The 27,563-nt window shown below is 46.0% G+C and overlaps 1 protein-coding gene across 1 annotated transcript in view; it reads left to right on the forward strand.

The window, feature by feature from the left end:
- The window catches only part of SLC24A3 (solute carrier family 24 member 3), a 483,939-nt gene that overhangs the window by 344,872 nt on the left and 111,504 nt on the right, over positions 1 to 27,563 (forward strand). The window contains exons 4-6 of the mRNA XM_032351525.1: positions 5,299 to 5,373; positions 8,640 to 8,724; positions 9,110 to 9,213. Of these exons, the coding sequence (XP_032207416.1) occupies positions 5,299 to 5,373; positions 8,640 to 8,724; positions 9,110 to 9,213 (264 nt within the window). The remainder of the gene's footprint in view (positions 1 to 5,298; positions 5,374 to 8,639; positions 8,725 to 9,109; positions 9,214 to 27,563) is intronic.

Raw genomic sequence — 27,563 nt, forward strand, 5'->3', positions numbered from 1 at the left:
TCTTTGTGTATGGTGTAAGAGAATGGTTGAGTTTCATTCTTCTATACATAGCTGTCCAGTTTTCCCAGCATCATTTATTGAAGTCTTTCTTCCACTGTATATTTTTTCCTGCTTTGTCGAAGATTAGTTGACCATAAAGTTGAGGGTCCATATCTGGGCTCTCTACTTTGTTGCACTGGTCTATGTGTCTGTTTTTATGCCAGTACCATGCTCTCTTGGTGATCATAGCTTTGCAGTAAAGCTTGAAATCAGGCAACATGATGCCTCCAGTTTTGTTTTTCTTTTTCAACATTTCCTTAGCAATTCAGGGTCTCTTCTGGTTCCATACAAATTTTAGGATTGTTTGTTCCAGCTCTTTGAAAAATGCCAGTTGAATTTTGATCAGAATGGCATTGAAAGTATAGATTGCTCTAGGCAATATAGACATTTTAACAATGTTTATTCTTCTGATCCTTGAGCATGGAATGTTCTTCCATCTTTTTGTGTCTTCTTCAGTTTATTTCATTAGTGTTCTGTAGTACCTCAAGTACAGATCCTTTACCTCTTTGGTTAGGTTTATTCCCAGGTATCTTATGGTTCTTGGTGCTATAGTAAATGGAATTGATTCTCTAATTTCCCTTTCTGTATTTTCATTGTTAATGATAAGAAAGCAACTTATTTCTGTACATTGAATTTGTATCCTGACACATTACTGAATTGCTGTATGAGTTCTAGTAGTTTGGCAGTGGAGTCTTTTGGGTTTGCCATATAAAGAATCATGTCATCTGTGAAGAGAGAGGATTTGACTTCTTCATTGCCAATTCAAATACCTTTTATTTCTCTTTGTTGTCTGATTGCTGTTGCTAGGACTAGTACTATGTTGAACAAGAGTGGTAAGAGTGGGCATCATTGTAGTGTTCATGATCTCAACAGGAAGGCTGTGAGCTTTTTCCCATTGAGGATGATATTTGCTGTGGGTTTTTCATAGATGGATTTTATGAAGTTGAGGAATGTTCCTTCTATCCCTATACTTTGAATCATTTTAATCAGGAACAGATGCTGTATCTTGTCAAATGCTTTTTCTGCATCAAATGAGAGGACCATGTGGTTCTTCTCTCTTCCCTTTTGATTTGTTCTATCACATTGATTGATTTGTGAATGCTGAACCACCCTTGCATTCCATGGATAAATCCCCCCTTGCCATGGTGGATAATCTTTCTAATGTACCATTGGATCTTATTAGCTAGGATCTTGTTAAAAATCTTAGCATCCATATTCATCAAGGATATTGGTCTGAAATTCTCCTTTTTGGTGGGTTCTTTGCCTGGTTTTGGGATCAGGGTAATGCTGGCCTCATAAAAAGAGTCTGGAAGTTTTCCTTCTGCTTGAATTTTTTGAAACAGCTTCAGAAAAATAGGTATTATTTCTTCTTTGAATGTTTGGTAGAATTCCCCAGGGAATCCATCAGGTCCTGGGCTATTGTTTTTTGGGATGTTTTTGATCACTGCTTCAATCTCATTACTAGATATTGGTCTATTCAGGTTGTCAATTTCTTCCTGATTCAGTTTTGGAAGTTTATAGGTTTCCAGGAATGCATCCATTTAATCTAGGTTGCTTAACTTATTGGCATATAATTGTTGATAATAATTTCTGATGATTATTTCTATTTCCTTGGTGTTAGTCATGAACTCTCCCTTTTCATTCATAATTTTATTAATTTGGGTCCTCTTTCTTTTCTTTTGGATTAGTTTGGCCAGTGGTTTATCGATCTTATTGATTCTTTCAAAAAACCAGTTTCTAGTTTCAATGATGCGTTCTGTTGTATCTCTAGTTTCTATCTCATTGATCTCTGCTCTAATCTTGATTATGAATTCTGGAACACTGAAAAGGAATTTTAAAAAAATCAAAATTTAAGAAAATAGAATAAGAAAAAGAATTTCTAAATTTAACTTTGAAAGACTAATGATCATGGAGAAAAACCATGAATTCTATGTGTTGCTTTCCCCTACCTCTGGAGTTCTGCAGTTTTCACTGATTGGTAAACTTTGCTGAATGTTCTTACTGATCTTCTGGGGGAAGGGCCTGTTGCAGTGATTCTCAAATGTCTTTGCCCCAGGCAGAATTGCACTGCCCTTGCCAGGGGCCAAGCTAAGCGATCTGCTCAGGTTCACTCTTGGAGCTTTTGTTCCCTAAACACTTTCCGTAGAGCTTTGGAGGACGGGAATGAAGTTGATGGCCTCCCAATCTCTGGCCCATAGTAGCTGAGGGCTTCGGGGCCTGCTCCTCAGTGCACCCTCAGAGAAAAGTAGTAAATCCCTCCCATCTCCCTGGTCTCTGGCCACAATCCAAGCTCAACCAGCCTGTGACCAAGCGTTTTTTATCTCTGGTGCATGGTCCCATTTGGAGTCTTCAAACCCAGCAGATTCCTGCCACATGCTCCCACAGCACTCCTTCCAGAGGAGGAAGGAGAGTCTCCCTGGATCTGCCCCTTGTGGGGTCCCTGCTCAAAGAGTAGTGGCCCAGCAATGCCCCAGATCATGGTTGAAGATAACCCTGAGTTGAGAGCCCAATTCTTCACTCTGTCTCTGCCAGCGGCTTCCCCACTCTGATACCTGGGAGCTTTGCCACACTCAGACATCCCTGGTCTTTCTGTGACCCATGGGTCCTGAGACACACTGTCCCCACAAGAGCTCCACCCCCTGCTTAGTCTCTGGGGTGATGTCCGTCAGTGGAGCAGACTTCTAAAAGTTCCGATTTTATGCTCCCCTGCCTTACCACTTGCCAGGAGCCAGCCCTTCCCTCTGCAGTCTCTCTTCCCGAATATTGCCTCAGATTCACTTCTCCGCATGTCCTATTTTCTGGAAAGTGGTTGCTTTTCTGTTCCTAGAATTGCTGCTCTTCTTCTCTTTGATCTCCTGTTGAGTTTGTAGGTGTTCAGAATGGTTTGATAACTATCTAGCTGAACTCCTGGGACCTGATATTTAGTTTCCTACTCCTCCGCTCCTACCCCCCTCTTGCACCTACCCCCTGTACTTATGTGTTTATACAATAGATAATACCCAAAAAGAGATTGTACACCCTGTTTTATAATATTTTTCAATTAGCAATGTATTGTAAATGCCTTTTCTTGTTATTAACTATGGACTAAAATAATCTCTTTTAGCAGGATTTCATTGAGTGACGAACCACAGTTTAGATAACCAATCCCCTATTGTATATTTTGTTAGGTTTTGATAATTTATTATAGTCAGCATTTTGGAAAGAATATCCCCGCTGCATATGTTTTTGTGCACTCGTCTGATATTTTTGTAGAATCAGGTGGTAAGATGCATTTTAGAATCTTACAGTCTGGTCAGAGAGCCCAAGCACATAGGTGTGAAAAGGAAAACGGGTTCATAGAGTAGGGGAGGGATGGCTACATTAGTGCAACAACCAAGAGTCAGAGGCCAGAAAGATAATTTCATGCTTGGGTTGCTACAGAAGGCTTCATGAAGGACACCTGTGAGTGACAGAAACTCCATTCAACTCATCTTAAGTGTAAAAGGCCTATTATCGGCTCATGAAATTGGAAGGTTGACTTTGGTTTCAGCCTGAGCTGGGTCCAGAGTTCATGAGGTGTCGTTGAGCACCTGTGTATGTGTGTGTGTGTGTGTGTGTGTGTGTGTGTCTGTCTGTCTGTCTTTTTGAATGTGTATGTCTGTATGTGTGTATCTGTGTGTGGATATGTCTGTCTGTCACATCTCTTTGATGGTCTTCTTACTACATGAACTGCATTCTTGGACAAGCTCTCTCTACACACCAACTGCCTCCAGCAGCTCCCGACTTGAGTGGTATTTATATCTCATAAGGAGAGAGCCCCTCTCTCCCAGTTTCTCTGTCAATCTCTCCTTGGCCCCTTGCAGACCTTTTGCCCACCACCACTGTATGACACAGAATGGGATGTCCTGGCGGCTAGCCTGGGTCTTGTGCCTGCACCCTGTGCAGAGAGAGGCTGAGAGTGTGCAACTAAGATCTGTCTGGTGGAGCAGTTCTCAAAAGGAAAAGATGTTGAGAGATGAAAACATGAAAGCGATGTCACTGCAGAGGATGCTGAACTTAAAGGATGAGACGCTATACCCATTTGATGTTTTTGGTGTCAAGTAACAGGAAAACTCCAAATCAGACTGGTCTGCTGAATGCCCTGTTACGAAATCCAGAGGCAGGCATACTCCAGCTTGATATGCTCAATGGCTTAGTGATGCCATTAAGTTACTCAGAGTCAGCTTCATCTTATATCCCATTTCCCTCAACATGGCTGCTAGGAGCAGTCAGGACTCATAGCTTCCTTGTCTGTAACCAGTGCCGCAGGTTGGGAAATGGCACCCACTGGCAAGAACTCTAAGACATTTCCTGCCATGTCATTGGACCAGTCCAGATCATGTGTCCACCCTTGAACCACCAGCCATCAGTGGGAAACACTATACTCTATTGCCCAGTCAGTATCTACTCCTGGAGGAAAGGGTGGGGTCACCTTCCCAGGGGATATGGTGGATATTGGGATGAAACTGGGGTCCCATTAGGATGGAGTGGAAGACAGATGCTAGCTGGTCAACCAACAATGGAATCCAAATAAGATTTTACTAATTAGAGAAGAAACCTGAGTTAAACAGGTAGAGAGGTAAGTTATGGCCAAACCGTAGACTTCAGGGTTTTTCCTAGTCAGAGCTGACAAGAAGAAAGATTGTAGAGTCTGTCCTGCAGGGAACAGCACAGTGAACAGCCTCAGTTGAAGTGTTTGTTAATTTATTCCTTCATTGCGTACATATTTATTGAGCACCTAATATGCACTGTGCCCAGAGCTGGGGATAAATAAGACAGATGAAGTTCACCTCCTCTTGGACTTCTAGTGAGGAAGATGGAGAACGTACAAATTAATATGTCAAGGAAAACAAGTCAGGATAAGGTGAGTAGAGAGAAATGGGAGGGAGGAGAGTCCAAGGACCCTTGCTTAAGTTGACATTGAACCAGGGACTCAAAGGACCTGATGGAGTAAGCCAAGGTCATCTGAAGGAAGCATGATTTGAGCAGAGGGAACAGTAGGTGCAAAGTCCCTGAGGCAGGCATCTATCGTCTGTTTGGTGGACAAGGGGAGAGTGGTAGATGTTGAGGTCAGAGATGACGGGTGAAAACGCAGAGGGCCTCCCAGGCAATGCAGTCTTTGTACTTTACCATGTTGCATCCATGATGTTGGAGGGTGTTACTGAAGCAGAGGGTAGACAGGCCCTCACCCTATGGCTCTGCCTTGGCTCTGACTTCAACACCTTCTTTCTTCTCTTCCAGGCCATGTACATGTTCTACGCACTGGCCATTGTGTGTGACGACTTCTTTGTCCCCTCCTTGGAAAAGATTTGTGAGGTACGTGCCTTATATTCTCAGCATGTCTGGGCAGGTGATGCAACTATACTGCCCCAGTCCCCTTCACTGAGGACCTGGGGAGCCCTCCATGCCACCTGGGCAGGAGCACCGGCCATCAGCATCCTTCTGAGTGACCATCAAAATTAGCACAAAAGCTCCATTGGTCCCTTTAGAATGTCAGGGCACCAACCCATAGTTGGACTTTCACCCCTATGGCCAGCTCTCCCTGCTCCATTCAGCAATTCGTGATGCTCTTTGTGTCCTACTTCCCTGTTCTCTTTTCCTCTTTTAAATCCTGCTTTCTCCCTTTGTGTTCCTCATCTTCCCCTCCTTTGTTTCCTTCTGCATCTGTGACCTCCCTCGTGGGGTCCTCACAGAGCAGGAGGTCTTCAGCCACACACCTCCACCACCCTGCCCCTCTGTACACGTGCAGAAACGCTCTAAGCAGAGGCCCAAGAAGGAAGATGATCAAAGAACTGACCACAGAGAACAGGAAAGGGACTCTGTTCTCACTCAGCCCAGGAATGCCAGGTTGAAGACCAAATGACAGCCCTTTCATCAGAAAATATTCAGAGTATTTAGAACACTTTCATTCTCTCGCCTCTTTCATCTCCGTCTGTTTTGAAATGTAGTTTCCTTTATCTGGAAGCTTTCCACTTTATTTTATTTTTAATTCAGAATCCTGTTTTCCGAAAGCCTCTCTCCCAGACACGCCTCCCATCTGGGACTCATGTTCCTCATGTCGTTCTCAGACTTGGTCATCCTTCCCTTTCCCTCCCCTTCACCCAACCCCCGATTGTCTGAGTCATTGGAGGACAGCAGAGGACCCAAGTTGCATTGCTGTGAAGTGTCCAGATGATGCTGGGGCTCTTGGTCTACAAACCTCACTCAGAGATCACTCACTTAAACAGTTTCTTCTACATCCTGGAAATCTGCTTGGTTTTTGCACTTTAAAAATGAATGGATGGATGGATGGATGGATGGATGGATGGGGGAGAATCGGGCCTCAGGAGTCCTGGAGGGGCCTCAGGAGGAGGTTCCTTTATTGGGTGGGAGGAGAAGGAGAACAATGAGGTGGCCTCTGAGATGGATAGTGGGCACATGTGGGAGCCTTTTGTCCCAAGCAATGTCACCTGAGCGCAGGGTCACCTTATAGGGCAGCAGAGGAGGTGCTGAGGCACCCATAACTGGGATCATTTGTGATCATGGAAATACCACCACTTGGTGTTCTATTCATTATGCAAAACAAACTCCTCTCTTTCCCACACAACTTTTTTTTTATAGCCAATTTATGACCCTGCTCTAGACATGTATGTAGTCTTGTCTGGAGGTATTCTGCTCCATAGGGGAAATCCGTAGCACCTGTGAGCACACCCCCTTGGGGAGGAAATGGGACGAGATAGAGCGTGGTTCCTTGACATCTATGGGCCATAGGACACATAGCCAGTCTCCAGGGTGAGGCACACGGGGCTGGATGAAGTTCTGGGAAGTTGAAAAGTAGAGAGAGAAGAAAAGGGAGGGAGAGCTGGATGGGGGGTGGGGATGGTTAGGGAAGGGCTTGTGCAGGGACAGGGTGGGAGCAGCCCTTGGAGGCATTTTTCACATTTCAAGACAACACATTTCAAGGAAAGATATTTGTGCTGAGAAGAGTCTGAGCTCTGGGACCAAGGGAGGAAAACCCAGGACTGGAATCCACCTCTGGGGAAGGCGGGGCTGGGACATCAGGGTTACCAGCGCTCAGGAGGGAGCTAAGAAGGCTCTTGACAACTATGCTCTTGTAGATAGAGGTGTCCAGAGGCAGGAAGACCCTCTCCCTCCCCCAGCTGGTGATTCGGAGTATCCAGCAAGATGTTACCAGAGCCCAGGTGAATTAGGGATAAGAGAGGAGGGGAGGTAAGGAAACATGGGAGAAGAAGCAGACCTCAGGGTTTGAAGGAGAGAGAGAGGAACTGGAGATGAGCTCAGGGTGTGGACTCTATGTCTCATGCCCATTAGGGACCCCGAGCTGGAACAGACACAGCAGTCCTGGGCTCTCAGCTCCTGGCAAGTCTTGATGGACCACCAAGGAATGTGAGCTCTGTGTTAGGTCACCTGCAGGGACTCCCTGTCCCGGGTCTCACCTGCATCCCTCACAACCACACCTTTCAACTGGAGATATCAGCACCTCTTAGAGTCTTCTCAGAACCACATGTGAAGTTGAGCTGTTCAGTCCAGAGTGAGAGATTCCCCGGACTCCAGATCTAAGTGCTCCATTAGGGCTACCACAGCAGCCCATTGCTGGTCTGTGGAGCCAAGGGCCTACACCGAGGCCATGCTGCCTCTCCATGGCCGAGCAAGGAAGTGCAGCTGCTCGTGCAATGGGAAGAGGGACTGTGTCATTCAAGACTAGCCTCTCCTGGCTGGGACCCAGCGGGAAACCCGCTAGTTACTGACAGCGGGGGCAGCATACGTTCTGAGTCCTGACTGAACGCAGGAAGGCTAAACATGCTAACCTGCCTCAGATACCTATATATTTGTCTCATCTTCTTGTAGATCACATTTTGGATTTACAGACAGGGTAACTTGGAGGATTCATTGTATAGAACATATTGGATGGCTCCACATCCTTTCCGCTTAGTCTCAGTCTCACTGCTCCCCGCCCCATTCTCCCAAAAGGGGGTTCAAAATTGCATTAGTGAGGAACAGTAGGTTTCAGGAGGGTGACCCCTCCACCCCCAAAGCTGCTATAACCTCCTAGAATCCAGACTTGCAAACTGATTACCGGGAGCCTCATTTAGCCTGTGATAGGCATTTAGGCATACCTAAATATGCCCTTAGGCATACCTAAAGAATTACTGGGGGAAAAAATCAAAATGTTTTGCCTAAAAATGTGGATTTGGACATCCCTTAAGAAGTAAGGCTATTTGGCAACATGGAGGAAGTGAGTGGCATACCTTTAGAAAGGAGGTAGACCCCCACCATGCCTCACACTAGCCCATCCCCCCCACCCCCTGTTATCTGCACACCACCTGGGGCTCCTGGGTTGGGGATTCCTACATCTTGTCAAGAACCTTTAACTCACAGAGCTTTGGAGCCCCTCCCTCATTCTATCCCTGAGGAGGATGGCCAGGGGAGCTGTGTCCCAGCAGGGGATGGTGCAATAAAGGTCCAGCTGTGGGAGGGGGATGGTTCTGGGAGGCCCCGAGCTCAGAACCTCAGGAGTCATGATCGCCTCTGTTCTCAGGGGAGTCCCAACTCACCTGTGCTTTGTCCTTGCTCCTCTGTAGCGCCTGCACCTCAGTGAAGATGTGGCTGGGGCCACGTTCATGGCAGCAGGCAGTTCGGCCCCAGAGCTGTTCACATCCGTCATAGGTAGGTGATGACCTGGGAACATCTCTCAGCCCTGCCCTCTCTTGAGGGCAAGGGCTATGGGGACAGACAGCCTTGCAGTGGGTTGGCGAATAGGAAATGAGACTCTTGAGACCCCAAGGAGCAGAACACGCATCTTCCCGCCCCACTGTGGTTGCTGTCATTCTTTTACTTAAGTGACACTTTCACTTTGCACAAGCGTGCCCCAGTTCCTGTGCCAGTGCCCCCACGGAACAATAGCCCCAGTGCAGATTTTAAAACTCTCTTCCATCCTCGGCCTTTTCCCGTGGACCCTGAGAACGGTCTAGCTAATACTTGTGAACACTTCCCCACACTTGCATGAGGATAACTGGCCACAACAACCAGGCTGACCTCAGGTCTGTTTCAGGGGTCTTCATCACCAAGGGCGACGTGGGAGTCGGGACCATCGTGGGCTCTGCGGTATTTAATATCCTGTGCATCATCGGTGTCTGCGGGCTCTTTGCTGGGCAGGTGAGGCTGGCGGTGGGACGTGGCATGGGGTCAGAGGGGACAGCGTGGAGGTGGGGGCCGGTGGCCCCAGGCAGCAGTGACATGGGATCTCACACCCCAGTAGGGTGCCCAACTAGGACTGGAAACTGTCAGGCACCATTGTTTGGTCTCCATGCTGATGGCTTACAGAACACCTGGGTCCACATAAATAATTGACCAGCCTGAAGGTACAGGCTACGGATCTGAAGATGTCCAGCTCATTTTGAATGTCATGATCTGGACTGGAATGACCTAAAACAATTTATGGTATGGCTTTGCCTCACTGGCGATAAAGGAAGTGAGGGAGAGAGAGAGGGAGGAAATGACAGATTTTCGTTTTCTGCTAAAAACCATTTGCTGCCATCACAGCATAGGATGGTTTTTTGGGATAGCCATCAAGCCATTTATTTTTGTGGTTACTTTAGCTTCGTTCTGGGATCCTGAGGGGTTTTGCATGCCTGTGTTTTGTCTCTGGAGGCTGTTCTACTTCCAGAGACTGTCATGGGGTCTGGTGTCTGTTATGGAAAACCTTAGGAAGACACCCAGAAGTCACCTAAGTGCAAGGCTCACTGGTGACCTCAAGCAATGCTGAGGCACCCATGTGTTTGCCAGCTCTGACATCCTAATCCCCTCATGGGAGCATTGATCCTGAGCTCTGCCCAGACACCTGGGCTTGACTATCTTCTAGGAAAAGCACCTTCTAGAAGCCCATTTAGGGCACTCCCCCTGCTTTATTGAGGAGCCTGGTAATCCTAACCAATTCCCTCACTGTGAGGACACAGGGTCCTGCTAGAGGTGGTTAGCTGGCCTGAAGGCGAAAGAAAGTGCCTTTGAACCTTCTTCCACATCCTTTTCTGGGCCCCTGTGCTGTCCAGTAAGCCGGCCAGGGGCACCCACCCTGCCTGTCTCTCTAATACAGACTGGAGAGTCTGCAGGAGGCACCTGGAACACCATTGCAGTTCTCCACTGCCCATTTCTCACTGCCATCATTTTATGCCCGTCAATATGTTCAGATTGCCTGATGGGTTGACTGCTTGTGGGTAACAGGCAGAGGGACACCTCGATGTCACCGGGAATGCGCTCCAGAGCCCGCTGACATGTCCATACGTGGTGGTTGAGTTCTGCCCAACTTGCTAGACTGACATTTTCTTTTTTCTCAACATTTTGACCCATCATCTCTTGTCTTAGATTGTGTGGACCCACAATATGGGTTTTTTTTAGACTTATAAATATAGTTAGTGCCCCCCCAAACTCAAAAACCAAAAAACAGGTCTCTGTCTTTGCCTTTGGTGCCATTTGTGCTTGCGTGGATCTCGTCTTGTTGGCCGTCTTCTTGTTGCCTTGCGGAGATGAATAGTCACATCCTCAGAAGAGGCTGTTGCCGTTCACACTCTCTTAATTAGCATTGTCACCATTAACAGTATGATTATTAGCCTGGCCATTATTCTCATTGTCATTAGTGCATTAGTCATTTGTACCTGCAGCATGATGGAAAGGCGAGCCCAAAGGGGGAGAAGCCAAGTAAAGAAATGAAACAAATGACTGGGAGGTACCCAGTAAATGCCAGGCAACTAATTACATATGAAGTGGTTTGCATTCATTTGTATTCATAATTCATTAGCAATGTGGTCAATCACTGGCTTGGTTAGAACACCAGCTTAAAAGGCAGATTGCTTCCTGAACTTCAACCTGGAAGGTCCCTGCAAGCAGAGAGAAGTAGCCGTCCCGATGTTGTTCGAAGTCGCCTGTGTGATGATTCTGGTTGCCAGCACTTCCTTCTGTTTCTCCTCGTCTTCTGCCCACTCGGAGATGGCTAAGGCCATCCATCTTCTTCCAGCTGTTTGTAGAATCCCAGAAGTCTTTGCAGAGGGAGGAAAATTATGTTTCAGGAAATAACATGGGTCGCAGGACTCAAACTAGCCTGGGTTTGAATCCCGACTGGTTTGAATCCTGACTCTGCCCTTTGGTGGCCATGAAATCCTGGTGGAGTGACTTTATCGCTCCTCTGAGCCTGTTTTCAAATCTATGGAGCAGGTGGCTCTAAGCCCACCTACCACCTAGCATCGCCATACGGGTGAAACAGAACAGGTTCAGCATTAAGCAGCAGCCAGCCCACCCGGTAAATACTCAATAGAAGATGCCACCATCGGCTCTCAGAAGAGTAACGATCCTTGGGGTCCTCACCTCCGAATCCCACCACAAGTCACTGTGATCCTTTTGCCAAGAAGTTGGTGGACTCTCCTAACTAGTGGAACATCCAGGTGGGGTGCCAGGTGGGGAAGGAAGGGAAGGTCAGGAAGAAGTTCTTCTAAATGAAAATCAAAATGAGAAGATGCAGACAGAAGGGCGGTCTCAGAAGACCAGGCTTTGCCTCCAGGCTGTCTCGTCATGGAGAGGGAAAGGAAAAATGGGTGAGAAATGAATCCTGCCTTCCACCCGGAGAAGCATTCCCAGGTGGTGGGCCAATGCTGTGGAACACCGCAGCAAGGGATGGACACTGGGAATTGAACTGATTAATAAATCCAATCATGGGTCTCACTTAGCATAGTTATTTATGTGGCCCCACACTTTCATTTGGCTGGGAGAATTCCCTGAGAGTGCCCGCAGGCCTCTTTCTAATGTATTCTGGCCTGAAGGGCTGCTCATGACCAAGTCTGTTACTCATCTGAAATCAAAGTAATTAAGCAGTAAGCTTTGAGTTCCTGTCTCAATTAGGGTTCTGATGAATTCGATGTAATTAAATGTCTGCCGTATTTGCAGTTTGCAAACATACCCAGTGCTCTGGTGTTCGCCTAAGGTGCTTTGGGGAGTTTTATGGGACAAGAAGAAAATTGCTTCTTAGAAAGTGGCTTTTAGAGCAGTCCTTGGCATCCCCACAAGACATGTACAGGGCTGTAGTCCTACAAGCTTGCTTTATTTAAAAACAAAAAATAGTAAGAGAGAGAACACCAAGCTCTCAGTACAACATACTAATGTATTTTGCATATTGCGTGGCAAGAACTTCATGCCAATTTTGTAAAACAATGTACTTAAGAATTTAAGTCCACCATCCAGCACATGTTGGGCTTTAAAGACATAAGCGCAAAGAGAAAGTAAACCGTTTAAGTGCATTCCAGATTAAGATGTTCATATTCCAGTTTAAAGAGCTCCAGCATCAGCTCTCCTGGCATTCTCGAAATGGGCCTGATGATCCCTGGCAAGGTGCATCTAACCTTGTCTGACTTCACCTTTCTCCAAATGACTCCCTATCCGTGTTGGCCCCTTTACACAAACCAAAGTAGCACCCAGAGGTTGCACATCTGAACTGAAACCTGTCTTCAGTTGGGTTTCCACAGGAGAGTCTAAGCAACAATTCCTAGACAGGTAGTTGATCTGGAAAGTGATCCCAGGACATGCCAAGGAGGGAGTCAGTGAAGCCAAGAAGAGAAACTAGCCAAGGAAAGTGTGCTTATTAGTAAGTAAGTTACTGCTGTGGACAGCTGAGATTTACTTCTTCTGGGGGAATGAGAGACTATCTAGAATATAGGTCTCTAAGGTACCCAACCCAAGGGAAAGGGAGTTGGGGTGTGTATCCACCAGGCTCCACCAATTGTTGGTAAGGACTGCTCCTGCTGGACATGGGCAGGACTGACTTCGGGAGAAAACCTCCAAGCTAAAAGACATAGAGGCTGGGCCTTGGAAGGACTTGAAATGGAAGACAGGAGTGCAGCCCATAAAGCATTTGCTAGAAACTCAACTAAGCCTTTAAAAATAAGCCACCTATGTGGTCTCATTTTCACCTCTCCTGGATGAAACACAAGCTTCATAACTAAGCTGGCTATTAAGAATTCAGGGCCAGGACATCTTGCATTTAGGAAGTTTCCTCTAGTGCTAAAAATAACAGCTACCATTCCAGGCACTCACTGCTTCCAGTTAGGACACAGAAGACCTTGGCTCCCATGGGGACACCAAAAACCAATCTGGAGAATATAAAAATCATACTCATATATGAGACCATCAGAGAAGAGATGAGGTAGGAGAGACTTGATGAACTAGCTTCCAGAGAGAGGAGCCCTCTGTCAGTGAGCTGAGACCTGGCAGGTCTGGTTGCAGGCAGAGCGGAAGGCTGTGAAGATCCAGAACTTTGCAGGGTAGAGATGAAGCCAGGTGAGATACTGGCGGTGCTGGAGATAGCTGGGAGATCCTGGTGTCTGAAAGACTATCACATACACTAATAATTTTTTCAACAGAGGAGAGTAGTCCTTTCCACCCCTCCCCAAACTTGCCTGGGAAAAACAAAAGTGAGGGCAGGACCGAGAAGCAGAAAGAGATCATTTCATCTATGCCATCTCTCATGTCCTCCCAGTCCCCAAAATCGAGGAATCCCAAATCCAACCCTTGGAACTAGGAGACTAGCCCTTCCTACAGAAGCTGGGTGGGTGAGGTGGGGCTGACCACAGGTGACCCACCATTCACTCCCAGTCAAATGAACACTTCCTGAAACATGAATAATCACTCCCTCGCTTTAGCCAGCGAATGAGAGCAGAACTTGACATTTGTTGGGGGTGTGGCAGAAGGATCAGTATTATTCTTCAGTTCTCAATTTTCTTCATAATAAAATCCAAAACCTGTGAGGAGGCGGGAACAGGACTCATAACCAAGGGAAAGCAGCAGCAGAAGCAAACCACAGATGATCCAGATACAAGAATTAGCAGAAAAGAATTTGAAATATCTATCTTAAATAGGGACAGATGGGAAAAATAAATGAATGGCTGGGGAATTTCAGCAGAGAAATGGAAAAAATAAGAAAAACCAGATTGAATTACATATATATAATTATATATTATATAATATTATATATATTATATTATATATTGTATAATATTATATATTATATAAAATTATATATTTTTTAGATATAATTTTAGTCTGTTTTTTATATATGTAAACAACCCCCACTCTCATTTATTAAACTTCCCCAGTGTGCAGGCACCACAATGTGCTTTATAAATGTTTGTAGAAATATACCTACTGAGGTTTTTTTAAAGATTTTATTTATTTATTTATTTGAGAGAGAGAGAGAATGAGCGTGAGAGGAGAGAGGTCAGTGGGAGAAGCAGACTCTCTGCCAAGCAGGGAGCCCAATGTGGGACTCGATCCTGGCACTCCAGGATCAAGGCCTGAGCTAAAAGCAGTCGCTTAAACAACTGAGCCACCCAGGTGCCCTACCTACTGAGTTTTAAGACAGTATTATCATCATTTACAGCAAGGAAGAGGGTATCTGGGTGCAGGAGAGGCCACCTTGAGCTGGTGAAGCCTGGCTTGGAGCCCACATCACTGACTGTAAAATCCTTTCTCCTTCCTCCTGGGGAGCCTATGACTTAAAACTCCCCAGATGTTGTTATTGCATTATTATGGTTAATGTTTCTGTGTTCTCTAGAAGTGGGTAGTGTAGGAGCTGAGCCAAGGCAAAGAAGGGACCTGTCCACAAATGGTGGTGCCCTGGGATGGGTGTTGAAAGTGCTCAGCCCAACCAGTGCTCTACTAGAAGCTTCTTTTATAATCAGGTGGCATCATCTACCACCAGACTTTCACTCCACTAAACAGATTGGAGGATTCAAGCTAATAAACACAGTAGGAGCCCACAGAGCACCCCAGTTTACTCTGTTCACCTTGGCTCCTAGCTTATCGTTCTCCAGACAAAATCCAACATGTGACTTAACCCAACCACGTTAAGTTCCCAGTTCTGGGAAGTATCCAGATTCCCCGAGAGGCTGAAGGACCAAACAGATAAAGCTGAAAAACCCCACCTACATGCTTGGAAACAGGGCCTGGAGGTCTATCATTCTCCCTAGAAAAGGAGATGGAAGTACATGAGGGAGAATGAGTGATGCCTGGAATACTTGAGGGGCAAGTTGCTTTACTTTTTAAGTAGGAGAGGATAATTCGTGGTGGGAGAGGAAACAAAGACCAGGGCCTGGTCTATCTGGAGTCCCTGGATCTATCACATTCCAGTGAAATAATAATTCCTTCTAGTGGCATCGGCCAGCCACCTGCTCAGGAAGACCTTGCTTGAAGGCAGATCCCGAGCCCTAGTTTGAGATCAGCTGAACTTTGAAGAGCAGATGTACCTGCTGGAGCCCCATCTGTAGGCTCAGCTCAGCTCAGATTCATGGACCAAGCTTGGCCTTGGGCAAGAGACAGACCTCATTGGGCAGTTGGCCCAGTCAGCGTGAACTGTCCCCACTTGATGCCCCAATCCTATATTGGGCTGTCTGCCCTCACTGTTTCCTGGTCATTTCTTTTCCCTGGCTATTCCCACTGCCCCTTCAAGGCTGGATACGGGCAGGGCTCCATACCTGATCTTTCCCCTGACACATACTCGTTCCTGGCCCCAAGTTCCATTAAAGTCACCCACCCACCTCTGGACTGCTCCATCCTAATGGCCTCTGCATCCTCATCCCAGATCTCTTCCTTAGCTTTGACTTTGGCTTATGGCTCCTGTCTCTGGCTTATTCTACATTTTTGAAATGATCTCTCTAAATCAAATCCATTCCTGGACCCATATGTAGACTAGTTCAGAGGCTTTCAATTTCAAGTAACAAAAAATCCCCACCTCTAACTGGCTTTCTAAATGGAGGGAATTTATCAGTGTCTGTGAAAAATACAGAGGAAAATGGACATCAGGCATGGTTTGTTCAGGGCTCCAGCCAACTTTCTGTGATTCTCTTATCACTAACCTTCTCTGACTCCTTCCTCAGGCTATCCTTCAAGGAAAAAGATGACCATAGTGGTTTCACACACATTGACCAGAAGTGAAGGAGAATGTCTCCCCACCCACCCTATCTCTCATCCCCTACCTGGCATGATCAACCAAAAATCTGAGTGGGCCATCTTGGGTCACCTACGCATCCCTGAACCAGTCACTATGGCAAAAGAACTAGAGTAATCCAATTGGCTTAGGGTAATCAAGAACCACCTGCCCATTTTCTTCTTCTCTCCAGAGCTAAAAATGTGATCAGTTCTTCCCCAAATATACAGCTTTTTACAGAACAGGTAACTGACTCCTGGGCAGAGTCATGAGCTGCCTCAGTGCCTGCTTCCCCTTGGCTGGTGTAACGCAGGTGGTAACACAGTGCACAGATCCATCACAGGTCTTTGTGTGAATGTATGCTTCCATTTCGTTCAGATGGATTGCAAAGGAGTGGGATTGCTGTGTTGTATGGTGAGTGTATTAGTAAGAACAAACTAGCAGGTTTTCAGCGTATCTGAACCATTTTGTATTTCCCATACTATGTGAGGTTGCAGATGCTCTTTATCTTCGTTAGCACCAGTTGTTACTGGTTTCCTTGTGTTCTAATATTAGCCATTCTGATGAGTGGGGGGGGGCACCTCACTGTGGTTCTAATTTGTGTGATCCCTGATCAATCATGATGGTGAGCGTCTTTTCATGTGCTTACTTACCATCCAATATCTTCTTTGATGAAGACTCTGTACAAATCTTTGCCCATTTTTTTTTCCACTGGAGATTTTGTCCTCAACGCCACTGTTCAGAGATCCTCTAACCATCACTTTGGACCTCCCTTCTAAGTCCTTCTGTCCAATTCACTCATTTCCAAATCAGTAGAGCCTGAGGCCATTCAAAATGATTCAAAGTGATCTTGGCCATGTTTTGTTTCTTTCGTTACTTGCATGTGGGTTTGTAAGAGGTACTCAGAAGTGGTACTCCTGAGCTATGTGGGAGAAAATGCAGAGGTCACCTGTCTTTGTCCAGCATGACTTTCTGTATAGCAGTCACTGAGAGCTGAGATGCACCGTTTCAGAAATGGCACCCAGCCTCTGGCAGCCAGGGCCGGACATTCCTCCCATGTAATTAAGTCTCACGTTGCTCCTTGAAAGTGAGCAAAAGGGATGGAGTTTCAGATCACCAGCTCCATCCTTGGAAAGGGAGTTCTCAGTATTGGCTAGACTACAACACATAGGGAGACCAGAACCTTACACCCGTCATGGCTGGGCACCACCCCATGAAGAGAGTCCATCTTTTCAGCACAAATGGCATTTCTTTTCATGATCATGTCCAAGTGAATATAGCATCCCCGACACTGCCTCTTGGTATAGATGAGTGGGGCTCTTAGCAGGAATCTACCCTGTGAGCTGGTGCCAAATTGAACCAGAGCCAGACCACCCTAGTGAAATTGTAGAAAGAGCTATAAACTGTGGACATCCAGGCCCTCTTCCTCACCAACAGCTGGACCTGAGGTTGAAAATGAATGCAGGGAGGCCAAAAGTCCTTCTGACAGACGGATGCTTGTTTTATATAGTATTTCTCTTTAACTAACACTCTTTTTTTTTTTTTAATTTAATTTAATTTTTTCAGTAACCAGCACTCTTAAATTCCCTAACCATGTGCCAGGCACTGTTCTCACCACTTTGCATAGATTAACACTCTTGGTCCTTACAACAGCCCTATGACAAGGACACTGTTTTTAGAAAAGAAGAAACTGAACTCCAAGAGTCTGAGCAGTGTGTCAGTCACAGGACCGGAAAGCTGAGAGTCTTTTAGGGCTTCAGGGGTGCGGCCTTGCTCAGAGAGCTGATTTCCACCAAGCCTTATCCAGAAAGCTCCCTTCCGTGTGTCAGTCATCCTCACCATCCCTCGAAGGATCCTCAAATGCCCCCGTACCCCCAAATGGAATGTGTGTGTAGCATCTGCTGAGCTTACATTCTTCTGGAGGATTCTGGCATCTTGGGCCTATACACCCACACTTGGATCCCATGAAAGCTCCAGGGGGCCCAGGCCCCCCAACACTTGACACAGAGATTCCCTCACCAAGACACTTGCCCTTTATTCACAGCCAGACCCTGCAGACGCCACTAGGGGAGGTGAGGAATTCCAATCATGACCTAATTCCACCCCAGGCAAAAGTTTGCTGGAAAGCTTCCCATGATAAAAATGTTAGCAGGTTTAATGTTAAATGTTAGCAAGTCATGAAAGTGTATCTGCAAGCAGGACAAAGAAGGCCTTCTGCTGGTGGCCACCAGAATCCTTCCTGGTCTTAGCACTTGTCTCCACCACCACCCCAACACATATGGCATTGTATGTGCTGTACAGAACAGACCAGATTTCATGTTTTGGATCCCAGCAGCTATGATCAGAGTGTCCATGGCATGAGCCATGGTCAGCCCCTGACACCGTGAATCCCCAGTACTTATGATCCCGGGCATATCTACACAATAACATTAATTAAAGGTGGTTTGTCTCTTTGTATTGCCATCTATGAATTTAAAGCCAGTGTAATAATCCATTGATTGTGTTCTGGGAGGAAATGTTTTTATTTTATTCCTTCTTTGGTTAGTTCATTCGTTGATACAACAAATGTTTACTGAGTGCCTAGTATATTCTAGGCACTGAAGAGATACTAGGGGAAAAAATTACATTCTAGTAGTGGGCTGTGGGATCTTAAATACCCAACACAGATAACGGATTGCTGCATTAGATAGATGACAGATAGAGTTTGAGATAGTGAGGGAATTAAATGAGGACATGATGTGTTATGCCAGGTGGTGGTCAATGCTCTGAAGAAAATAAAGCAAAGTAAGGGTCACAGAGAGAAGATGGGAGAAGAAATACTGATTTATAAAGGGCTTCCAGGAAAAGTCCCTTTGTAAGTGTTGATAGTTCAGTGTGAATGAGAAAATACTTCTGTTTTCCACTCCATGAAGAAAATGGTAACATCTACAATGAAGATTGGTTCTGGGCACTGTTTTGAACATCTGAGTCTCTCTGAACAGAGGGAACATGCCCTACAAGCAGATAGACAGTTCTTGCTCTAGGACAGTGTAAAAGGTTTGTCTGCCAAGCTTACAGGGTAGAATAAGGATACACCAATGCCAAGCAGAGCCAGAAGGGTGTATGCAGTGACCACCACCATCCCCATCCACCATGAGATGCAGGAGGAGGCTGCAGAATTGTAGGGAAACTCTTTCCTGCCAGTAGGGAATCATGATGCTTGGTGGGAGTTCCCTGAGGGCCCGGCCTGGCTCCAACTAATTCCAGCTATATCTGCAGCACCAAGAGTTCTACCCACATATGGTAAGCACTCCATCAATCTTTGATGAATGACTGACTGATACACTGATGTGGGGCAGAGGAGGATGGATATATGAATCAGAGATACAGTTCACGGTGCCCCCTGGCCTGGCACAAACATGCTCAGGAACTGTTTGATAGGTGTTCAGGCTTAGATAGATGCAGGGATGAATGTCCCAACTTGCCACCAAGAACCCCAAAGGTGAGGAGGATTGAAACAGTAGAAACTCTTCAGGAAGAACTTGAGACATAGTCATGAAATCTAATTAGTGATTTTTACGTGGACTTCAATTTTTGGATCCATTCACTGCCTGTTATATACAGGCACAAGGCCTACAGAGGTCAATAAGAGAAGGAAGTTTCCTCTCTTTCTAGAGCTCATAGACCAGTAGGAAACCCAGGCAAAGAGCAAGTAAACCAATAAATGATGATGTAATAATACAAAACAAGAAGCTCTTGAAGACAGTGCATTGGGATATGGGGTGACTGGTGGGAAAGGTAGAGGAGGAGCTTTGGGAAGGGTGGTCTGGAGAAGGGTGTCAAAGAAACCCCAGATCATGAAGGCAACTCCATATGCAAATCTGGGAAAGAGTAGTGGGTCTTCAGACAGAAACAAGTGTCGTATGTGTGTGGATCAGGAAAAGGGTCCATTTGGAAGAACCTACTAAAGGCAGAGTGTGGCTGAGAGAGAGCTCTGGTTGGAATCAGATCATGGTGGAATTTAGGTGAAATGGGGAGCCATTGGAGAGTTGTAGGCTATAGAATGACACTACCTAATTTATACTTTGGGAAATTTACTCAAACTACCCTGGGGGGAAAAGCACCCTATGGAGACAGATGGTGGCAGGGAGACAAGTTAGGCAGGTCTGTGGGGAAGCATGAGTTGAATTGGGGGCAGTAACAACAATAAGAAGTGCTTGTTAGACACAGAATATTTTTGGAGATGGTGCCGAGAGGATTTACAGATGAATTAAAAATGGGAGTGACAGAATGAGATAAATCATGGAAGATTCAGGATTTTGGTCGTGATCCATGTAAATGGGGCCTGGCGATACTAACAAGTACGAATTGGTCATGACAACTGAGGAGGGTTTGTTTTCAAAGACCAGCCAGACTATTATCTAATGTATTCTAAAGTCTACTCTGGTATGTCAGATCCAGAAACTTGGTAAGGGGGCCAAAATACATTGTGAAGTTTTATTTTTTGTAATTCAAAGTCTGATCAGCCATCTGTTACTCACCAGCCACTTTGCCGGCCAGCTTTTGTCACTAACAGCCCTACTCAGCCTGCCTGAGCAGCCCAGCCCAACTGTCTTAGAGAGTCACTGCTCCTATTGGTGTCACTTCAGTGAAGCCCTGATTCGCTCCTTCTAGGGCTTTAGATGCAGTGAGACCTGAGTCCTGGATGGCACTGCCCATCTTATGTCAACCTCCATCTTTGTGAATTTTTACAAGCGACACCTGGGAGCTCCGTAGACCCATGGTGGTCATGATCTTGTGTTTGGTGAAGTCAGATAAGAACAGTTGAAATCCCCAGCATTTACTGAGGTATGGCTGGACCCATCGTTTTCTCTGTCACTTCCTTTCCCCTCCCTACCCTGGGTCCAGATAGAGCTGGGGTATTATATCAGGTCATACTAGGCTGCAGTACCATAGGGTTGTCTTTATTCCAGGTTCTCTCATTTCCCAGTGAGCCCTGTCTCTACTTTGTAATTCATCAGGACACAGTTTGCAACTTGAAAACTGGGGAAGCAGGAGGAAGCCACCAAGGAAAATTTTGTGGATTTTTTTTTTTGCCCCCTGTTTTTTTAATGTGACCAAACACTTTTTATAGTTCACTCTTTTCTATTCCAGGCCAATCTCCTTTTATTTATGTGAAGTAAGACATTTACGCCCTCCTGATCCAGCTGCTCTTTCCTGCAGGGGAAATATTGCTCTGCATTTAAATGGAAACCTTAAGACTGGACCTGAGCCTGAATCTCCAAGTGAGAAATAAACAAATGTCATTAACCTTTCCAGATAGCGAGCAGACTGTTTGGGGCAAGAGGAGAGCTCATATACCAAATGTCTGGCTTTTACAGGCAAAGTCAGTTGGAGTAGAGGGTGGCCTGGGGCTTTCCTCCCCCTGACTCAACCAAGGGGTGGCTTATGTTTACACAGCAGGAAGGGGACCTCTCTTTCCCCATAGTGGATATACGTGAGCTGCCACTCTCAAAGTGACTGAGGAAGAAAATGGCTTCAGTGTGCTTTATTTGTGATTTTTTCTCTCTAAGATCAAGTTGGGGCACGGAAAATAAGAATTAGAGTACTTGATGCAGTAGCCCCCCTTTGCGGGGGGACTCCTGGCTCAGTCAGCTGTAAGCATGAGACCCCTGGCCTTCATCATGTCAAGATCTTGGTCATTATACAGTAAATCTTTTTTTTTTTTTTTTTTCCATTTCCTTTCTCTGTCTCTGATCACTGCAACATGCAGCTGCTAAAAACATGGGTTCTAGGTTCCCCATAGCACCTTTGCTTTTTTTCCTTTTTTGCTTTTTAATAATGTATAACATTCTTCTGCTTCCAGCTATCATCTATTTTTATTTTCAATTAAAGACAGTTTCAGTATTAACAGTTCATCTTTATTGGTTTTTCATCTGAGTTAATATAAAATTATATATATAAATTTATATATATATATCAGTGCATGCTTCCATCAACCCCATGGAGTGGCTGTTGTCTTTCTCATTTTACAGACCCAAAAACTGAACCCAGAGAGGGAGGTGGGAAAACTTGCCCCAGACCACAGAACCAGGATTAGCAGAGTTGGGATTCAGAACTAGGACATCTCATTCTAGAATTTTTATCCTTAATCCTTGAGAAACAAAAAGCAGCAGAGGAAAGTAATGTGGGGAGGTCTCTCATGGTGGAAGGTTGTAGGAAAATACATTTTGTGATTGAAAGAAGAGGCCTTCCCAGATTGTCAGATAGCTTTCTCTTAGTGTCCCATGTATGGGGTTTCCTTTAAGTCCTTCTGTTTTAGAACTTTTTATAGAAAGTGCTGAGACCAGCAGCCTAGGGGGCTGTCTGTGAGTGAAAAACCAGATGATGTCTCCTTTCAGCAAGGGAGACTCTGTTCTGAGCTGCATTTATACATGCTCTGACAACAGCAGGTGTTGAAATGTGTTGTGAGACAAAATGGGTGTCGGGACTCTCTCATACCACTATTAGGGTGCAGTGCGCTTCCACAGAACAGAGCAGCAGAAAGCTGGCCCTCCCACTGCCCCACATTGATTGGGGCTGCCACTGATTGATTTGTGCAGCCCATTCTACCCTTGACCTTTATTCTTTCCTTTAGAGGAGTCTACTCTGTTTCAGGGAAAAGACAAAAAGATTGAGAGGGATAGCCAGGTGGGTTCCTACTTGACCCAGGGAGACAAAGCCCAAGCGTGTCCCTTGTGAAATGTTGGCTTCCTTTTCAGAATCAATTTTCTTTTGGAGCCCTTGGGTGGCTTGGTTTTGCTTGTGCAACCTGTGAAGGCCCAGGGGCCAGGTTGAAGGCCTACGGGAGTCTTCCTGAGAGAAGCCTCTGTGTTCTCTGCACAGAGCTGTGAACCAAAATGTGGTAGAAAATCTATTGCTTTTACCCAAGTGCTAAGTTCAACTTCTGGCCTTCTTAGCTTCCCCTTGGCCCTAGCTTGCACTGCCAGATACTGCCAGGGAAAACTGGACAAACCCATGTGTGATTTAGAAGCAAAAGGATCTTATGAATTATAAAGTCTCTGGCCCTGACTGGCCGGGACTGGGGCTGACTTCACTAGTCCTGCCTAGTCCTGGCCCAAAATTCTGTGGGGTTTTGGTCTGAGCACACTTGGCCATGCCATAGCATCTGCCCACTGAAAGTTCCCAACTGTCCAGCCAGGTCACTCAATTGGGGATGGTGGTACATGCTGCCTTTTTTTCCCCCTAAGATTTTATTTATTTATTTGACAGAAAGAGAAGGAGATAGCACAAGCAAGGTGAGCCACAGACAGAGGGAGAAGGAGAAGCAGACTCCCTGCTGAGCAAGGAGCCCAATGTGGGGCTCAATCCCAGGACCCCAGGATCATGACCTGAGACAAAGGCAAATGCTTAACTGACTGAATCACCCAGGCGCCCCCAGATGCTGACTTTTTATATTTCTGAATTTGCATTCTCTAATTTCTGTTCTTTTCCAAGGAATAAAGCAGTGGGGGGGGGGGGTCCATAGTGGTTCTTTCTGAGGTGGTTTTGGGGGCTTTTAGTGTGCAGGGGTCAAGCAAGCCCCACCAGACATGGAAATCAATGAACTCTATAAATAGTCCAGAACTGACTTTGTATTTGTAACCACACCTTGTGGGGCATCTATATACCTGTTTGCCCACGTGGGCTGACTGGTGTCAAACCATCTAGCCATTGTTTGAAAGGGAAGTCCTTTCTCCATCAGAAGAAAGAATAGGGTTCCTGGAGCTTTCAGTCTCCAGACACATTTTCCCTTCAGTTCTTTTGTGGTCATTCCTTGATTTGTTTGCTCATTCTGGAATTAAGTGTGTTATCGCCACCCTTGGAGCCGTGTATGCGCATAACCCAAGAAAATGCTGTGAACTCTTGAGGTGCCAACTGTGACTGTTCTTGGTGCCCTGTTCCCACTGAGCCTGGTGTGCAAGTGAGCCCCATCATTCCAGGTCTATGGAAGCATTTCCGGGGAAGCCCTGGGACTCCGGTGGCGTTATCCCACAAAGGGTAGCCCCGGACAGCACCAGTGTGATCCAGTCACTTACTCAACCAGTGATCATTTCCTGAGCGATAGATCCAGTGCTTGGGGAAATGATTATAAGACCAGATGGGCCCCTAAGCCTTAGTGTTGCTTATACTCCAGTTGAGGGAAGACAGATGAGGAAAAAGCATACATTAAACCAACAAGGTAGTGTCAGATGGAAATAGTCCAAAAATACTAAAATAGAGCGACCTTGGTGACTAGCAGAAAGTGAGAGGCTAGAATGGGACCACCTCACATGCTGCAGGGGAAAAAGGACTCTTTGGGGCTGAGGCCAGATTGGTAAACGAGCTAGAACATTTCTAGGCAGAGAACTTCATGCAAGAGCTGTGAGATGGGAACAAAGGAGCAACTTGGGGGAACAGAAAGGAAAGCAGTGTTTCTGAGTGGGGACGCAGGGGTGAGGCAAGACCGGCTCCTGAAGGTTCTAGTGAGGGGGTTGGCTGCAGTCAGGACAGTGTTCTAGGGAAATACTTGGGGGCACTTTTCCTGGTGAGATGTCACAGAGGGTGAAAAGGATCAGAAATCTGTGTGTTAACCTAGGTCTGTAAAGTGTTAAATGGTTCTAAACCAGCTTAATGCCACAGGGGCAACATCTCTAATACCACCCAAATGTGAGATCCTACCTTTGATATCTGCCTTTGGATATTGGCTCAAAACCTGTGGTTGCTCCTTCTGAGGAATGTCCCCCAAGGTCTTCCCCTACCCTCCCACTTCTCACCAGCTCTGTATCCATACATCAAAGGACCCCCTTTTTGCTCAGCCTCAGTTCCATTCCTGAAAGATATACAGTCCATTAGCCTTAGTGACCTTCTTCTCTTTGTCTTTTCCAAATCCTTTTATCCTTCAGATTCTCAACATTCTCCTCTTATGGTGGCCTTTCTGATTAGCTAGTCTCAAGCCCAAGTATTTGCCTACCCAACTCAGGGTCCCCTTTTCCCCTTCCTCCCACGCCCATTTTGGAATACTTGGTCTGACCAAGCCATTTCCAGGTGCAAGAGTTAAATTGGGAAGTCATTCGGGTGCTGAAAATTTAGAATTTGCTTGGGTGGTCTGGTGGTTTATTATGAGCAACACTTCAGGATATTTGAAACCAGGACTGTCTATACATAGGCCCCTTTGTTTGTCTGCTTCTCACAGTCATCTCTCAGGTGTCAGTTTTGAGTTGTAATTTGACAGATTTCTATTCAGGCCGAGCTTCACCTACTTTCCAGACTCTCTCTGTGGTGCCTAAACTGAGCAGACCCTGTAGTTTTAGTCTCCCCCAGATGAAAGCCAGCCTAAATTGTAGTGAAAGGGGACAGGCTTTACTGAGCACAGGGCACAACATGTACATTTTCTTACTTATTCCTCATAAAAATAATCAGGTTATAGTTACTTCTAATTTGAGAAATGACATTTGACAAATGTGGGAGCCAGCCTCTAAGATGGCATCCCACTTCCTGGTATTCAGGCCTCTTTGTTCCCCTCCCACCCTGAACAAGGACAACCCATTTAACCAGTAGTATATTGTGGAAAAGGCAGTGTGACTTTGGAGGCAGGCCGTAGAAGGGATGAGAGCTTCTGCCTCCCTTTCTCTCTTGGATCCCCTGTTCTGGGGGAAGAGGCAGCCATGTTGTGAGGCCACTCAAGTAGCCCTGTGTTAGGTTAAAGTGGGGAGAAACTGAGGTTTCCTGCCAACAGTACCCGTGTAACCAGCCCTGTGACTGAGCCACTTTAGAAACAGCTCCTTCCACTCTTGTAAGTGGACTTGTAAGGTGACTGTGGCCCCAACCAACATCTTCCCTGCAACCCAGTGAGACCTTGAGTCAGAATGACCCAGCTGAGCCACTTCCAAATTCTGAATCCTCGAGAACTCCATGAGATAATAACTGGGTTTTTTGTGTTTAGTTGCTACGTTTGGGGGTAGTTTGTTATACATGGTAGGTAACTAATACAGTAAAATTTACCCCCATTTGGTAAATGACAAAGCAGGCTCAGAGATATCAGGGATTTGTCAGGAAATGGCAGAGTAAGCATTCAGCCCACACCTGTTTCACAGAAAAGTCCATGCTCCTACCTCCCTGCATGTCTGCCTGTGGCATCTGACTTTTGACAGGCAGATAATACCAGGTAAAAGCAACAGACCGCATTGACTTCATTGACTGAATCCTGCAGTGGTCCTAGATTTGGGAACCCCAAGACACTGTATGAAGTGCTTGATTGATCAGATTTAATTAAAGCTCCATACTCACCCAGTTCAACAACAGCTGTCTAATGTTTGGACTTTCACCCTGTGTTTATTTCTAGTTTTTTCTCTATAATTTTTTACAACACTTAAATCCACTGCCTAAATAGTCTGTTTCCAGTTAGAACTTTTACTAAGCTTTCTCTGCAAAAAAAGTTTTTTCTACTTTTCTTCTTCCTTTCTCCCTCTCTTCCTCCCTTCCTTCTGCTCCCCACCCCCGTGCCCCACTTCCTCCCTCCCTTCCTCCCTTCCCTCTTTCCTTTCTTTCTTTCTGCAAAATATAGCTTTGGTGTTAGAATGTAACAGCAACATGCGAGTTTTTGAAGCTGACATCAACAGATTCTTAGGACTTTTAGCAGTTTATATTGACTGCCATTAGGAGATGCAGGTCCAATTCCATAAGCCTGCCATTCGCATTATTGCCGAACTTGCACATCTGGAGCCATAACCCATGCTGTCTTCATTTTGAAAAAATATTCTTCCCAGCACAGGCTTTCTGACATCTACCTGTGGAGTCTCTGTTTAGAGACCTGATGTTTCATCCTCTTCTCCAGCAACTCACAACCACCAAATTGCCAAAACTTCAGTTTTCCCCACGAATCAGTCTGGTGAACTTGCCAAGCCAAGAGAAAATGAGTATACCCTAATAGCCTTGAAAAGGAAGAGGAAACTCTACCTACCAGGCTGCTTTTTCCCCCAGATGTCCACTGAATGGTGGCAGGAAGCAGCAGCACGAGGTTTAGTGGGCTGTGAAGGAAAGAGGCTTCCCCTCACCTGTTCTTGCTGCGAAAGCTGTGCCCACTCTCTGAAGCCAGTTCTGACACCCAGTTCCAATTCCTAGCCTGGCAGTAGGTTGAGCCTCCTGATGTCCCCAGCTGGGCTTGCTGTTTGACCCAGCAAGGGAGAGCAGGCCAAACTAGCCAGTCCTCTACTTTCTGTCCCTGAAATAAAGTGGGTCTGTGATATCATACCCGGAGCTCTGTGCTCAGCAGACTCCTCCCCTTGAGAGTTATTCTGGGGAGCAGGGCAGAATAGAGGGCAGGCTGCCTGCCTGGGTTCCACATGAACATGCTGCTCACTGGTGTGTGTGGACTTGTCTTGTTCTAATTACTACCTGCTGAGTACTTAGGGCTTCCAGCGTGGGGGAGGGGGACTTCTGTCACTGAACAGAGCTTCTTACAACAGGGATGATTCTGGTTAAGAATGGTGCAGGCCGTGCCCATAGAAGTAATGGTAGTAGGTATTGATCTTACTTTTTATCC

This window comes from Mustela erminea, chromosome 7 (genome assembly GCF_009829155.1).
Source record: "Mustela erminea isolate mMusErm1 chromosome 7, mMusErm1.Pri, whole genome shotgun sequence".
Taxonomy (NCBI): Eukaryota; Metazoa; Chordata; class Mammalia; order Carnivora; family Mustelidae; genus Mustela; species Mustela erminea.